This window comes from Zootermopsis nevadensis, unplaced genomic scaffold (assembly GCF_977971745.1).
Source record: "Zootermopsis nevadensis isolate Lab colony 2312 unplaced genomic scaffold, Znev_1.0 Znev_ptg000028l, whole genome shotgun sequence".
In the NCBI taxonomy this organism is placed as follows: domain Eukaryota; kingdom Metazoa; phylum Arthropoda; class Insecta; order Blattodea; family Termopsidae; genus Zootermopsis; species Zootermopsis nevadensis.
In genome coordinates, this window is record NW_028259160.1 from 16803318 (window position 1) to 16819630 (window position 16313).

The 16313-nt window shown below is 40.9% G+C and overlaps 1 protein-coding gene across 3 annotated transcripts in view; it reads right to left on the reverse strand.

Annotated features, from left to right (window-relative positions):
• LOC110826731 (metabotropic glutamate receptor 1) overlaps nucleotides 1-16313 on the reverse strand; it is a 65254-nt gene that overhangs the window by 44415 nt on the left and 4526 nt on the right. For all 3 annotated transcript variants that reach the window (XR_002542130.2, XM_022057645.2, XM_022057647.2), the window contains 2 exons: nucleotides 2465-3596; nucleotides 1999-2287 (listed from right to left, as the gene is read on the reverse strand). Coding sequence is in view for 2 of the 3 variants with exons in the window: in XM_022057645.2 (XP_021913337.1) it covers nucleotides 1999-2287; nucleotides 2465-2893 (718 nt within the window). In the remaining variant the exon portion in view is untranslated. The remainder of the gene's footprint in view (nucleotides 1-1998; nucleotides 2288-2464; nucleotides 3597-16313) is intronic.

A 16313-nucleotide genomic window follows, 5' to 3' on the forward strand; every position in this document is an offset into this window, starting at 1 on the left:
GATATTAATACATCGCGTATCAACATTTTAACATGCTTCTTATAGACGAGAGAACACGGCATTCAGATAAGTTTCGTTAAGTTTAAACTTAAATATTAAACGGGTCCATGTATCAGGAGAAAAACTGCATATTTAAAAATTTGATGGATGGGAAATTTAGGAGTTGATGGATGGGAAATTTAAGAGTTTATGGATACAAGACCCTACAGCTAAAAAGTGAATCGTATAAAGCAACCTCACACTTTATAAAGCACCTGAGATTAAGCTACATGGACTTCACGTTAAATCTCCAGCGTATTAAACATTGACACGATCAAACGCAGGGAACGCTGTGCACACAGCTGCCTACCTACCAAGGAGCTGTGCCACGAAGTTAATACGCCCACAAAAATAACTACTTCGAATTCATCAACCAAACGCCTCAGTTAAATTCATGGGATAATAAAATGCAGACACAGAGTCCTAAGAGGATAATATTAAAATGCATGACATTTAAGCGTCGTCCATGTTTTATGTCATATCGTGTTATGTTATACGCTTGTTAAATAGATCTCACAATCAAATGCTTAACATTACACGAAAATTCAAACGCTTCAAACCGCAAGGCATCTTTACAGCTACATTAAAAAACAAACAAACAAACGAGATTCAGGACAACTGGCATCAGACTCCTCACACTATTATCTCAAAGAAATGTTACGTTTTCATAACCACCTTTACCACCTTAGAGGGCCGTAGTGACCTTAACGCACCATTTATTTCAAAGTAGAATAACTACGCTTTTGGCCCACAGAGTGCACTGATTCGTTTAGATCGATTTTCACAACAAGCATAGATCGATTATCGATATGGGGATACGTAACATCTAGACTGTCTCATCAAATGTTCTTAAATTTATATCCAGAATGATTTCGATGTAGCGAGGATCCACCGCTTCATAGATGAAAACCATTCAACTGTTTCAAAAGCAAGCTCCTTCTTCTTCTTAATCAGTCAAGCAAGGATTTCAAATTCCCTCTCAAACGGAGGAAAAGCGAAGCACTAATTTTTTTTAAATGAAAAAATAAATAACCCTCCACTCGTGAAAGCATCGAATTTTGGTCGATGGCTAAACCCTTAAGACACAGAACAGCAAAAAGAGACATCTCCACAGAAACACTTTAGCTGATGACGTGAACCGCTGTACATGTGCGATGCTTTAGAAAGAAAAGACGAGAAAAAGGAATGGGAAAGAGAGACAGACGTAATCAAATAAACAAAAACAAAAAAATTCAAAAGTGGAGAACGACATAATTTCCAAAACCATCAAGTAATTTCATATATTTGGTTCTTTCTGGATTCGCGATCAACTGAATCGTCGTGTTTATAAAAATAAAAAAAACGATCACGAACTTTTAGAATGTCAGCTCGAAATCCGCAACTTCGTAACAAAAAATTATTACGATTATGATCAGATCATGAACCACGAGATGGGCAGGACACGTAGCGCAAATGGTGCAGACAAGAAATGCGCACAAAACCGTGGTTGGAAACCCCGAGGGGGAACAGACCACACAGAATACCTAGTTGTATATGGAGGATAATATTAAAACGGATATCATTTATGAAAGTGTGGAATTGGAACCGGTGGCGTGCTGTTGTGAATACGGTAATGAACCTTTGGGTTCTTGAGATAAGCCCTTGGTTATTGTCATGTAACCGCGTGTCCGGACTTGGTTACGCGTCACTCGGTCGTCGTCGGACAGCGTTGTCCGAGGACTGACTTCATCTTGAAGGTTAAGGCAGCAACCACTCCTGAAACGTCGGCCAATTTCTACCAGATTCACTGGGAAACCAAAAAATTCGTGTGACTCGTTTTATTACGGCGGTCTGGAACCGAACCCGCAATATCTCCGAGGTATGCCCGTATGCCTATTTGAAAAAATAGAGCCGAAAACATTTCGAAATTAGGCGACATTCTTTGGCCACCATAAAATAATCGTACTGTGGATCACTCACCATCGGTGTTGACAGCGGATACGTAAGTCCAGTTGTATTTTCGGACGATGTCCACCATAACCTGCGCCTGGTAATAGTCAGACGGGACGACGCGGAGGAAATAGTTGAATCTGCTCTTGTCACTGAGGTCCTTGCTCGTGGTGGAGTAGCCGATCTGCGGGATCTGGAACAGCTGCAACAGGTTCTGGACTTGGATGGCCACGGAGCTGGATGCAGGCCCGATCACACCCACCAGCGGAGCGCGACGACCCTTCACGGCGTTCGGTCGTAAAGAACGCCTCTCTTTCGGCTGCAGAACAAAACACGTTTTGGATGTTTCGAAGGCTCTTCCTGCCTCCATCGTCAGGACGATTATTAGGAAAAGAAATATGCGAGGGTACAAAATGGATTTGCATGGCTCTTGGCAGGCAGAGAGACCAAAGACCGATGGTGGTGGGGGGAATTCGTATCTGTTGATCGGACTCACCTGTTGATCGACGGAGCACGTCTCCGCCGAAGTGGAGGGCGAAATCGCGTCCCTGATGAACTCGATGCTCTGCTGCAAGGCCACTGGGGCGTACCAGCACGAGTCTCTGATCTCCACACCCAGGGTCACGTTGGGCAGGATCGATGGATCGTTGTTGATTTGATCTATCGTCTGGAAAGTGACTTCGATTCGCTGGATCCCGTACATCTCGCGCACTCCTCCGCATTTCAGGCTGTTCCCGGCCCTCTTTTGTTTCGGCTGGTGATGCACAGAGAACAGGGCCCCGATAATGAAGTCGCCCTTCAGCAGAGCGGAGATCCTTTCCTGTTCTTGTTCTGTCTGCGGAAGCGTCAGGTCCTCGCACTGTACCACGCTTCTGTACACTAACAGTGTCAGGTACACCAGAGGAAATATTACGTCTCTCGACATTCCGGTAAGAATTCGTCACACGCTTATTCTACAACGTTCAGATGCTTTTATACCTAGATCTATTTATATCACCATGTCGACTAGAACTTTTACAAGATATTTCTTCAACTACGTTACCTCGCTCACTTTATATTCACTACCCAAACTGTATTACATACATCGCCATAGCAACTGTAATCTGCAACACTTTTCATCGACACCACGAGTTTCTTTTTAAACACCTAAATGATGTCTACACTTTTAACACGTGGACTTAAATCTGTCATACATTTATTTCTTCAGCTAAATAAATAGTTCAGTTTATTGGCGATATCGCAGTTGAGGTTTTTATTATTCTACATCAAGGAGTTGTATTCGTCTTGCCAAACTTAAACCCTATTATTTGTACGAATATTTGTTTTTATATTAAATAAGCAGCTCTGCATCACAGAAGAAAATCCAACATGTAAACTTCATGACCAGCAAAATGTAAACTTTAAGCAGACGAATCCGCCACTCTGTGATAATCTGACATATTTCAATTGACGAGAGATTCCGTCAGCAAATCCATGAGTTGCAGTCCGTCGCGTTCAGAGCCCGGATTCATCTCTCCCCGAGGACCACAGACCACAGAGACGGCGAAACACGCGCCAATGAATCTCGGATGAACCACCTTCATGTTCATTGCTGAGTTGGCCTGCTCTGTGTGCCTGGTTCTCAAAACCTGAAACAAACAATACATGATATTGTTTATTGAGTATATTTCAAAATAATTTACGTACTGCTAATTACAACAGAGTGCATTGGATTTTGCAGTCAATAAACGTCAGAAATAAAAATGCCAACCCTGCCAATTCACTTGTTACAATAATTAAGTCAGTCATTTGGATACATTGTAACTTCAATTACTTTTTATTAGCTAATTATTTATTAATTTATAGTCAAATAATTAACTAGTTAGTTATTTAAGTAGTATATTTAATTACATAGGGCAGTTGATAAATTGTGTGAGTAGTTATTTAGTTAGTAAGTTAAATAAACAGAAATATAAGTCACTAAAGCAAAGTAAAGTTACTTACATTGCTATTCAGTTTATCAGGTAGGGACCTTATTAAGTTAGTTAGCAAAGCACTTAGTGATTTACATAGACAGTCAGTGGATTAGATATCAACTCAGTCACTGTCAACTGATTCAGTCATTACGTAAGGCAACATTTAATTAGGAAGATAATCACTGGGACAGTTGACTAGGTAATTTTGATTATAATGCGGTCTCATCATGCAGACTCAGCGCCAGAAATAAACAATGCACGCAATGTTGGTACTCGTCAAATAATTTTGCGGTGGAGGAACTGGCTTACGGTTGCCAGGGTGAAGGGGCGAGTGCGGTCTTCAACTTCGAGGCGAAAGCTCGTTGTGGTTCTTAATTTCATTCCGGTAAACAGAAGAGCGAACTTTCAAAGCACGAGGAAAGCTCATGGCCTCGACTCATTCCTCAGACCCCCCTCACCAGAAATAAATTCGGTTACAACGCACAGAAATGAACGTCTGTGTGCTTTCTCCCACACGAAGTTCACAAAAAGAGGCCTGGCACGTCGTCTCTCCCATCTCGAAATCCACTTCTCAGGACAACATTTATAAAGAAACAGAACGTATAAAATTTCTGAATAAAAATTTTAACAACTTGCATCTTAGACCGACAGAATAAGTAAAGAAAAACGAGATGGAACGGATACGAACACACAAGAAACACGTACAAAAATATCAGAAGGGAATGAAGCTTATATGACAAGATAATATTAAAGTGAATCTTAAAAACGCAGACCGCACGGTGTCACAACCCAGACGAACAAAATCATCAGTCTCGCTGCCGGGAGAATCCAAATTCTCATCGAGCAGAGATTCGAACACAATATCTCAAATACGAGACACTACACCGGAATATACTATACTGTATTGTATTACAGCGATACAATAAATTTCCCGTCGCGAATGACGGGAAAGTCTAAGGTAGTAACCATACACAATTATCCCATAAGGGCCGAAATATCTCGACAGCAAATGATCGTCAGCCAACACTTGCTTATTATATTCACTTTATCTAATCGATATAACACGCGTAAATTTATGTATGAAAAGCATGGAGCGTGATATATAATATACTCCACAGAGTAAAGCACACAGAACGCGCAATAGAGAACCAAAGAAACTAATTTTAATACCCGTAGGGGCTCACAAAAAATGCGTCACTGTCAGGATGCCTTGGTGGCTGGATATATCGGTTCGTAAAACCTAAACTACATTAGAATTACAAATTATCATCTCGCAAGGGTTGATAGAACTGTACCACATTCAGATGCAGACGTTCTGGCATGTTTTAAAAAAAGCTGCAAAATAACCACGCTAATCCTTTTGAAATGTTTATCAGGCCACACAAAAAAAATCACAAAATTTTCCGAGCCACATTCAGAAGCTTAGCACAGCGGTAATACTCGACACTTGTATTTTAAGCAACATTTGGTTTAATTCTGGACGCAGGCCATAAACTACTTATACTTTCAAACAAACTCATCACTTCATGCTCTTATCCTCACAACCAATTTCCCCAATATAAGCTTAATATTATCTCCCATTCACTTCTTGGTCTGGAAAGTGACTGTTTTACAAGAGAAATAAATTCTATGGAAGAGTACATCTTCGGAATCTGATAGTCGTTCAACTGATCAATATATTCCCGTCATTTACAGACAACGAGGCTCTGAAACTTAAACATGGTCTGAGCCAGATTAATCCAGCTCACAACCTGTTATTTTGAAACATACTTTCATTTCATCGACCAATTTATATAAAGGTCTTTGTATTCTACTGTTACGAGCAAACAAAATTCAAAATCAAATTCCCCAAATACGAAACTAAAATGAGGTTCACACGAAAGTTTCGGGGGGAAGAACACTTCCGGACTGCTATCCTCTGACGTAGGTGAGCACTCTGTCATTATGTAGAGGCGTTTAGCGACACCCAATGGCCTCATTAAGGGCACATCAAATTTGCACCCGAAAATGGGCAGATTCACTGACCCCGGTTGGTATGTGTGGTGTTCACAAAAAGGAGGTTATACTACAGGCCTATTGTGTTAACCAGAAAACGCTCGTTACCAAGACAACATTAACACTTCACAAGAAACCTGAATGTCGAGGCTAAATCTTCGGTGAAATCTTTCCTTTATCATATTCATCTACCCACCACATTATCAAAATACTGCTATTTAAACATTATATATTTATAGGATATTTAACAGTACCGTAATGACATTTGAACAAAATACTTTACTCCTTTACCGAATGGCCATATGAATCGGGAATCGAATCGCGGTCGGCGAGAGTTTAGTCCATTCAATGTACTGAGCTCCCTTCGACCCGATTACAAATACGAGTACAACAGACCATCCGTCATGTGACAGGAGAACAAATAAGTATGACATTTTTCTTGTATTTTGCATTTACACGATTTCTTAAATTCGTCTATTTACTCAATCCGTCGCCCATTACAATAAATCCAACCAAAATTACTTCAGCAGTTGGTGCTACGGCGCGGCCAGCCAAAGACCTTAAAACACGGCACAACGCCGTTCTCGGACGGCAACTTCTCCGGCACATCCATGAGGCGGGTCAATCTATACACACAGGCGAAAGTCTGATTTGTAGAGACTAACCTATTCATTGCACTCTGCCAGATTCTCAAGGAAGTAACGATGCCTTATAAACTGCAGGGCGTGAAATATGATAGTGATCGTGAACGATGACGAAATGAGGATTTTGTGTGGGGGGGCAGCTGCATCCAGCAACTGCCGATCGACACAAAAATACCGGAAGTCAGCGAGATACGAGGAGTCAGGAGAGAGGAAACGCTCAACAAGTAACAGCGTTAACAGAACACTAACTCGATAGTGTTACCGACAAGGGCAGAATCGAAATTCAGCCCATAATTTTAAGCGTGCAAACCGAACGACATATCAAAGTTTCGGACGACGGCGCTTTGTAATGTTCAAAAGTGGCAATAAATTTAAAACGTTTCGGAAGCTGAATTTTCTTCCGTCTTCAGATAAAATGAGAAAGGCATAAACCACATATGTTGGGCCCTGTGGTTCAGCTAGCCTCAGACGAGGGCCTATTTTAAAATAGTTCAACCAGGGGGCTCAACACCTTGTGTTTCTAGTTTCTGTCTGCCTATAGAAACGTACTAATCCTCAATTACCTGAAGGTACTGAGTAAAACAATGTAAAGTCTATGATTTCCGGGCCAATATCTGAATCACTAACCATCCTTGTATGAAGGAGGCGCGCTATTCAATCGACCTCAACTTTGGGAGATGAAATATGCATATATTGTACTACGAAGAACACGAATGACCTTGATATTTATAGTATTTCAGATGTCTGTATTTAATACTGATGGTTGTTGATACTGAAATGTAAAACAGACAAAACAAGTACAAAAAGCGAAGAATAAGGAATAAAGCAAATATGGAATTAAAGACGGCAATCCTCGTCAGGAACAGTAACACAACTGAGAGCCTGGCAGGTTACAGATCAAACCGCCAGGGGCGTCCTCCGCTGTACGCGAAGTGACATGACGAAGTGACAAATGACACTCGACTTGAACGCAACTTGTCACAACGCGGATTTTTGAAACAACGGTGCCTCCATCTGGAGTTTAAAAATAGCGTTAGCATCCCCGCCCTGTCCTTACGCAGGAGCTGTTCAATAAATCCTGTCAAGACCACAACTTGTTGGCAGTCACGTCAATCAATGACGCACGAAACAGCACTCCATCAAACGGACATAACAACGAAACAAGAATGGGTGACGTCACACAGCCAACTCCGGGGTCCAGACTCTTCCTTCAAACCTCCATAAGTGCTCCGTACGTCAAGAAATTCCCTGCTTTTAAGTACCCCCAGGTCTCTGTGAACGGGGTTCGATTCCTGGTAGGGGCAAAAGATGCTGATATTGACTTCCACGACCAGATCCAGACTCCTATACAATGTGTAAACGTAGAAGTATACGCGGGGATAAAGCAGCTGGAACGGGAAGCTAACCAGTCACCTCAATTTAATGCTTAGGTCAAAACCACAAGCATTCAAGGCTCGCTACAAAATAAGTACGATGAGGAAATTTAATTTTAAAGAAACCCAAAGCCTTTAGGTTAGGTTAGGTTAAGTTAGGTTAGATTAGTTAGGTTAGGTTAGGTTAGGGTGGGTTAGGAAGGGTTAGGTTAGGCATGCAGATATTTTAGGTTAGGTCAGGAAGTTGACTACCTAAAGACGCTCGGCTTCGTAGCTTACAGTTTCTCGAGGCTAGTCCGCGTTTCATTCGAAATCTTATCAGCATCCGTACGAAAGGCGTCGACGTGCCACCGTCGTATTATACGGCGTCCCTAGAACCATATTCGCTATTTGGGGTCTTGTGTATGAGTCCCAACGCTGAGCGTCTGTTTGTCAGCCGTGTCTTATGGCATCGTCTTAGCTTTTTGTGGTCTTTTCATGGCGTCGGTAGGAGCTTCGCGACGCTTGTAAGCAGCGACGTTTCGTGATCGCTGCTTTTTATGACGGCCAAAGGCATGAAGTGTTTATGCATGATTCCTGCCATACGCTTTGCACAGTTCGGTTACATTATGGAGTGTTTGGGGGATTCTCACGTTGTACGTGGAAGAAACTTTTACCCTCGTCTCTTATACTGGAGTAATCGATAGATTGTTACTGGAAACGGCGACGTAAATCAGGCTTTTCTCCAGCTGAAATCGGTTCGATTTCATAACGGTAGCGCTTCATAAATTCATTTCTCGCCCTGCGTGACTCGTGTTCAATATCAGAGCTGTTTGATGCCTGGAACCTGACGGGAAGGGGACCTCGCTATCGCAAATGGTGGCAACACCTAACATTTTGTTTGAATGTAGCTTTATGATAGGAAATAACCTAACCTATAACATTTCCTATAATTTCAAGACCGCTAAAATACTTTCTTGTTCTGAAGCACAGGGATGTACAACCGGCTCACTTATTCGGATCCCCCCCCCCCCCCAAAGTGAGATATGTAGACCTGGTCTTTGGAACAGATGCCGTAATCGGGGATCTTTAGAGAGTACAGCAGATAACATCGTGACTAAACCAGGCAAAAATTTAAAAGCATTTTCTTCGTAGTCGGTTTTAAGGTTCCGAATGATCAGGCATAGAAAACTTCAATACCACTGTTTAGACACAAATAAAATTATTCGTAGTAATGTAAATTGTGTTCTCTTTTTTTAATCTATGACAAAGTGTAGTCTTGTTACCAAAGTTCAAAGCAACATAAAACCTCCATCTTCAGGGCTGAGGTGCATCAGGATGAGATACGTTCCTCCGGAATACCACAATCTTCATCGGTGTGTGAACCTCAAAAGCTCATGTTTTTTTGTAAACATTACGGTACAAGGTGAGATTTCAGGTTCTCATGGCGTCGAGTATGAACACGATTGTCTTCTGGGGGTGTTGCGCCGTGTAAAGTTTACCGACATTTCAGAGGCGATTACTGCCTCCATCATCAGGGCAACGATGCAACAACATATTTCTATGTGTAGTAAATACAATTTTTGACGAACGACTGCAAATCACAAATTGCATCTGTAAAATAATTGTTTCCACTCGAAGATCCGCCCGGGTTCCGAGGGTCACAGTCTGAGAACCGCTCTTGAAGACAAATGCCAGTGGCTTCGCAAAACCGCCATTACCTGCGGTAGAATCGACCAGGCAGTAACAAGACTAATATACCACGTGACTGGGTGAGTGATAAGACGTCCAGCGATCCATAGACCGACGATGTATCTTTTCCAGATTGACTTGTCATCACATAAACCAACTCTGAAAGACCTAGAAATATTGAATTCACTGCCACCCAGCGCAGAAACAACGCTCGGTCTTGTATTCGAAGCTCATCGACTTTCACACTCAATCACAGCATGGAGTAGATACATTTCCGATAAACTGACAGTCGCTCAGCTGGTAAAATATATTTTTTTGTTTTATAGAACCACAAGGAAAATTAACATGTTCGAAAAATCCCACCATTTAACCTTATTCTGAGTCAGATTAATCCGGTACACATTCATATAAACTTTTCCAATAGAAATTCTTTGAATAGTGAACATAAACTAACCTAACCTAACCACGCCTTTTCTCCGAGATGGCTGGTCCTTTGAGGTTTCTTGGCTAAAATGTACATATATTTCGCATCTCTTCCATGCGTGCTACATGTCGCGGCAAATACATCTTCTCTGACGTAATCACCGCCTAATGATAACCGGTGAAAAGTACAAATTTTGAATCTGTTTGAGATTGGACGTTCTCACATCGGCGATGATTATGATGGTCTTCTCATTTATGACGCCGTGTAGACTTCTGGGAACTGTAGATACGTAGTCAGGTTGTCAAAACCTACGAGCCTACACTGCGTCACAAACTCAGGAGACCAACATCGTCAAATCATGAAACCATTCATCATATAATTTTCTTCGTCGTCATGTTATCTCCTCTCTCGAAAGAACAAAACATTTAACCATTCCATTCGCCGTTTAAAAACGTTACTTAATTTGACTCCTACTTCGAATGAACAGCCCTGAAGATGGAGGGAGTATATTTCTTCGAAGCATAAATCCACACGGCGTAACAACCAAGAAGACAGCGACGGGCATTTCTTCATACAAGTTTGTGCTACAGAATATGATGAGGCCCCGTGTCTAGTCAGGGACACAAGATAATTCCAGCCACATTATTTATTACACTAAAACGCGCGGTACATGGTTTCCGACCGCCATTTTATCACTTCTGGCTAGACCTTATCTGCTGCTAATTAATACTGAAACTTACACACGAACAGTCGACCGTAATCAATTAAACTTGAGTACAGTCTTGTAAACAGAACGCTGACAAAAGGAGAACCAACCCGTCCATCTTATTATGAACCTAATTTCCACGGCTCTTTAACTCGATGAAACAGTTTCTGGGAGGGAGGATATAATTAAATAAAACAGATTACGAACAAAGAAAAGAGAAGGGGAAACACGAAAGACGCCTTTCACTGATGAGGACCAAAACATTGTCTAACTTTATCACGACGAGAATATTTCCACCTAAAAGGGGGAGAAGTAGCTTTAGGAAGCTGGAAAAAAAAAACTAAAATAGCTGTTTCTACGACTCATTATCCAGTCATTCCCTCCATTTTATGTCCATGTATCTACACGCTGTTGTCAGACATCATCCGTTACACTCTTCAAATAAAATTTCTATAACTACCTCAACGCAATAGGATCTTCATTTGATACGTCACACAAAGCCGGGTAAGATTCTCCGTTGCCTTTGAGACATACGATTCATTTACCCTGTTCACAAAAGCACGGCGGGTACTAATCTGAGACATTTGAATCTATTCAACGCTATTACGCTCCAGATGTCTGAGATAAATTGTAAATATTATCTTCCGATCTACGCCAAAACCCCACACCGGACCTTTGTTACTCTCGGTCCTACAGAGCCTGTTTCTACAGCAGCACTTCGATAAACTATGATTAGAGATCCTGTCTCAAACACAGATACTGTCAGTTTGAATCAAGACCCGCAGACTCCTTAACTCGACTTAAATACGTGGTTTTCCTCAGGTGCTCCACGAACTGCCGTTTCTATTCGACCCTCTAAGGCCCGTTCGTCGACGAAACGTGAAGTGCTCTAGTGTAACAAGGTAAGCAGAGGCTTTGAAGTTCAAATGGGAACGCAATAATTCAATTTCTGCCGGCACCGTGTAATTATTTGCATTATTAAGCCGCCCTGAAATATTCAGCCCTGCGGGGGAAGACGATCCGCTACGCAGTGCGGGCAAACAACACAATGCTCTCCCACTTGTTGAAAGCGACCTCAAAGCGAAAGGAAAGCCTACATGTCACCCCAGGACATTTTAAGACAATACTGACCGAAAGCCGGGTACAGTGGTTAGTATTCTTGCCTCTAAATCGGGAGTCCGGCGGTCAGACTTTCTACTCCTAATCTATTCGTCCTTCTTCAAGGCGTCCTTCATTTTCTTCACATCCTTCTATCAATTCATCATTTCTTCCATTCCATTCTGATATTTCTCCTTCTTTCTCTCTTAATTTCCCTTACCAACATTCCTTCTTAACTTAACAATTTTACGTTTTTCCTTTCTTAATCTCAGTGCATCTTTCACTTATAAATAATCTGTAACTTGTTTCCCCTCAGGGTTAAAATGGCCGGGGCGTGAAGCTGACCACACCTCCATCTACAGCCATGGTCGAAGGAACAGTGGAGCCAAACCCCAACTACCCACATACGTCTTCGAACCAGGGACAACTTCACACTTCACTAATCGTGACACGTTTTGTACACTGATTACCGGTAGAAGTTTACGGACGTTTCAGAGTTCCTTGCTGCCTCCATCATCAGGGCGATGAGTCATCGGGCTCACAGCCGTGAAAAGCTCAAATCGCACTTATTTCAGAAATTGCTTAAACCGCTCTCAGGAACAAAAATTTGTCAACGCTTAACTTTCTTCTCGTCGTATGGATGACTGGAATTTTATAAAAGTTTGTGTCGTGAATTGTTTTAAACTTTCCTGTAGAGTGTGTCTATATATACGCTCACGGAAACCGGAAGTGATTTCTTCCTGGTCTGCGCTGTTCGTGTTAAAGAAGATCACGCCGGTACTCGTGAGGACACGTGCAATAATAACAACTAGGGGAGAAATTATAACATAAAAGTTAAATAACCTAACTTAAATCCATGGAAAATATTCGTTCTTCAGGAGTCGGCAATACGCTCAGCTAATCAAGAAACTTCGAGCCTTTTATAAAACTCCAAGATCCATTACCATTTCACAGTAAGTTAATTATTTTCAGTACTGTACATTCCACTTCAAAGCACAGTAACCAGATAAAGTTTTCATCTCTTCATTCAGCGACCGGTCATATTCCTCCTACTGATTCAGAACTAAATAAAAAAAAATCCATGTTCGCACCTTCTTCTCAAGGTACCAAGATTGACAGATGAATCAAGTATTAATATTAAAAATAAATATTCGAGAATTCAGTAGACATAGAAAATAAAAATTAATATAGAACAAACAGATTAAATTAATAACTCATTCTAATTACTGCAGTCTAGGATTTGTCGTTCAACCTTAAACAGAATTAACTAAATGTTCGTTGTCATGGGGAGATATTGAGTTTTCTTTGAGGTAAGAACTATTTTTTTAAAAATTATATTATTTAGGCGAGTCTTGGTTTCAAAGAGTTAAACATGGCAATACGGATTTTGATTGGAAACGTCGAGGTACAGAAAATTAAAAACACTGGCTTAATGGAATCGTAAAGAGTCGAGAACGAAGCTAAAGATATCCCTTAAAGCAGTCTATAGACTATCCTTGGTTTACAAGAGCACAAATATTTGCATAGTAACTGTAGAGGCTCGTTCTGATAATCTGTATTGTACGCAGCTCACAAGAGCTCTGTACACACTGACATGGCCTGCAACTGACTTAGATCGATGAATGGGAAATTGATGAAAGTCGGCAACAGCACACAAACAATAAATATTAATTTTCATTCGCTCTTTGTGCTACGATCATCAGCACGCTTGTCGGTCTGTGGGCGTGTTCATTTACAGCTGGAATGACGACACGTGTGATCATCATCTTCCCCCGCACGGTTTAACCAAGTCGAGAAGGGAAAAATCGATTCGAATTAAACCGAATAACGAACAATTTTACCAAAAAAAATTGTCTAACTAACTAACTAGATGGCTTACCGAACCCGAAGGTTCATCACCGAACTAACAAAAGCCCTCCACCGGACCCTGTCCTGGGCCAACAAAATCCAGTTTCCTTCAACTCCTATCTCCCATAGATCCCGCCTGAGATTATCCTTCCATCTACGTCTAGGTCTCCCCAGCGGTCTCTTCCCTTCAGGTTTCCCAACCAGTACCCGGTGCACACCTCTTGTCCCATCCATGCGCGCTACATGCCCCGCCCATCTCATTCTTCTCGACTTAATCACCCTGACAATATTGGGGGAGGAGTACAGATTTTTAAGATCATCTTTATGCAGTTTTCTCCATGCCCTATCATCTTCTCTCTTAGGCCCAAATATCGTCCTCAAACACCTGTAATCTGTGTTCCTCCCTCAGAGTGAGAGATCATGTTTCGCACCCATACAAAACAACAGGCAAGATTATTTTTTTGTATACTTTAATTTTCAGGTTCTTAGAAAAAAATTGTCTAACCATTTAAATTTGAATTCATGTCGGACAATTTTAACACTGCCTCGACTCCATCTTGAATATTTGTGAGGGGAGAAAAGTTCCATAAACTGAATTTGTACCTTACTTCACAAGCACGAACAACAATTTACAAAACAAATTCTTTCCGTTTACCGAGAAACGTTTATAACATTTCAGTTGAAAAATGCCCTTAAGGTAAATGACTATTTTATAGACCTAGACGTAGATGGGGGTTGACTGTATAAAAAGCAGGTTGGGCCGGTTTGCATCAAGGTGGCTCCGGAGGGAAATTTCGGACTTCGAGTTAACCAACGAGGGATATTCCTGACCAGTTCGAAAATGTAAACTTTTAAAGGAGTTGGGTAGTTGAAACAGCGTCGTTAAAATAAAAATCGATCATTAAATGTTGAACGGTGTCTGGCAACGGCTGTACCAACTGTTGGAACAAAGAATCAAGATCGTGGATTAAAATAATCGAGGGTTGACGAAAAGAGAATGAGGTGGGGTGAAAGAGGGTGGAGTGACTGAGAGGGAACATGAGGAAGAGGCGAGTTATCTTGCGGTTGTGACTGGAACAACCTTCCTGTGCAATTCATAAGGTCAATTTACTCAGCAATGGCCCCCGACAACGCGAACACAAGTTCTAGCAGTTTCACCGCTGTTAAAGACCCAAGGTCACACAATTTCCTTCGCTCACTGAACTCGAAACAGACGCACCAATTAGAAAATCGAACACTTTCAGTTATTTCAAAAGCATGCGATGATTATAAACTGTCGGTTTTACGTGAAAGAAAACGCTGACTGTAAACCCTAAACAGCACAGGACTTATTTTAAACTACATAATTTTGTCAAAATATGTGCATAAAATCTGATGAAAATTAAAAACGAAAACATGAGATAAAAGTTAAATACACATACTCAGGCGGAAAGAAAATGTTAAGTTTTTGCCATCAGACAGAAATCGATAAACCACCTAGAAATTACAACCGAATTTTTTTTAATGAATTATAATCGGGATAAACATCGTTCGACCAAGAATAAGATAGTATAAGAATTGGATATGGATGTGGCATAATATTTAATTGAAATTTAAACTGAGTGGCTGACCATACGAATTGGCCAAATTAATTATTCGAGTCAATATATAAATAAATGAAGTAACCAAATAATTGGCAAACAATGGGAGTAACGCGTGGAGCATATAGCACGCACAGAAAAAACAAGAAATGCATGCAGAATTTTAGTCAAAAAGCTTGTAGGGAAGAGACGAACTGTGAAGTACTGAAGTAGATGGGAGAATATTATTAAAGAGGGTTTTAAAGAAATAATAAGACTATATGAGAGTGTGAACTTAGACGACGCGACTAAGGACAGGGGCTTTTGTGAACACGGTAATGAATCTTTTAGTTCCGTAAGGGCGCACAGTTTCTGACTCACTGGAGTACTATTAGCTTCTTAAAGAAACCACACCATCGAATTCTAATGAATAAATGGAGTGAGTGTATCACTTACGTCAGGGTCGTGGTAATTATATGTACCACTTGCATCAATAATCAATAAATTTGTATTTTTATGTATTTGTTTCGTATGATTCCAACCGTAAACACCGATTACTTCCTTAAACAGCGTTAATCAGCTGATATTTCGTAATGGTGAAGTGTCGTGTTTTCTTCGCGGTACGGTCTGAATTCTTAAATATTATTTAAATAAGCATCGTGTTTCAAAGTGTCAACCTTCTGACCACTGAATTAAGGCAAATTCGGGTTCGGATTTTTCTCTACCACACTTCTCGTCTTGTGAGTTCTCTTTTCTTCTTATTACAAGAAGCTCAAAGCGTCCAGTAGTAATTACTTCGTCCATCAGAAGATTGGAAATGTCAGAAATGAGATCTTACGACCTTTTCTGAATATTTCAAGACTGGATCAGCGAAACGAAATCGATATCTTGAGATGAAGACGTCATATATATAGAAATACCTATATTCAGATGGGGAGATACTGTTAAAAAGAATCTTAGGAAAATATGGTTAGAAGGTTGTAAAATGGTTTCATTTGGCTTCGTATATGGTCGGGGGTGGGACGTTGTGAACATATTAATGGACTTCCTGGTTTCATACAAGAGGTGGGGG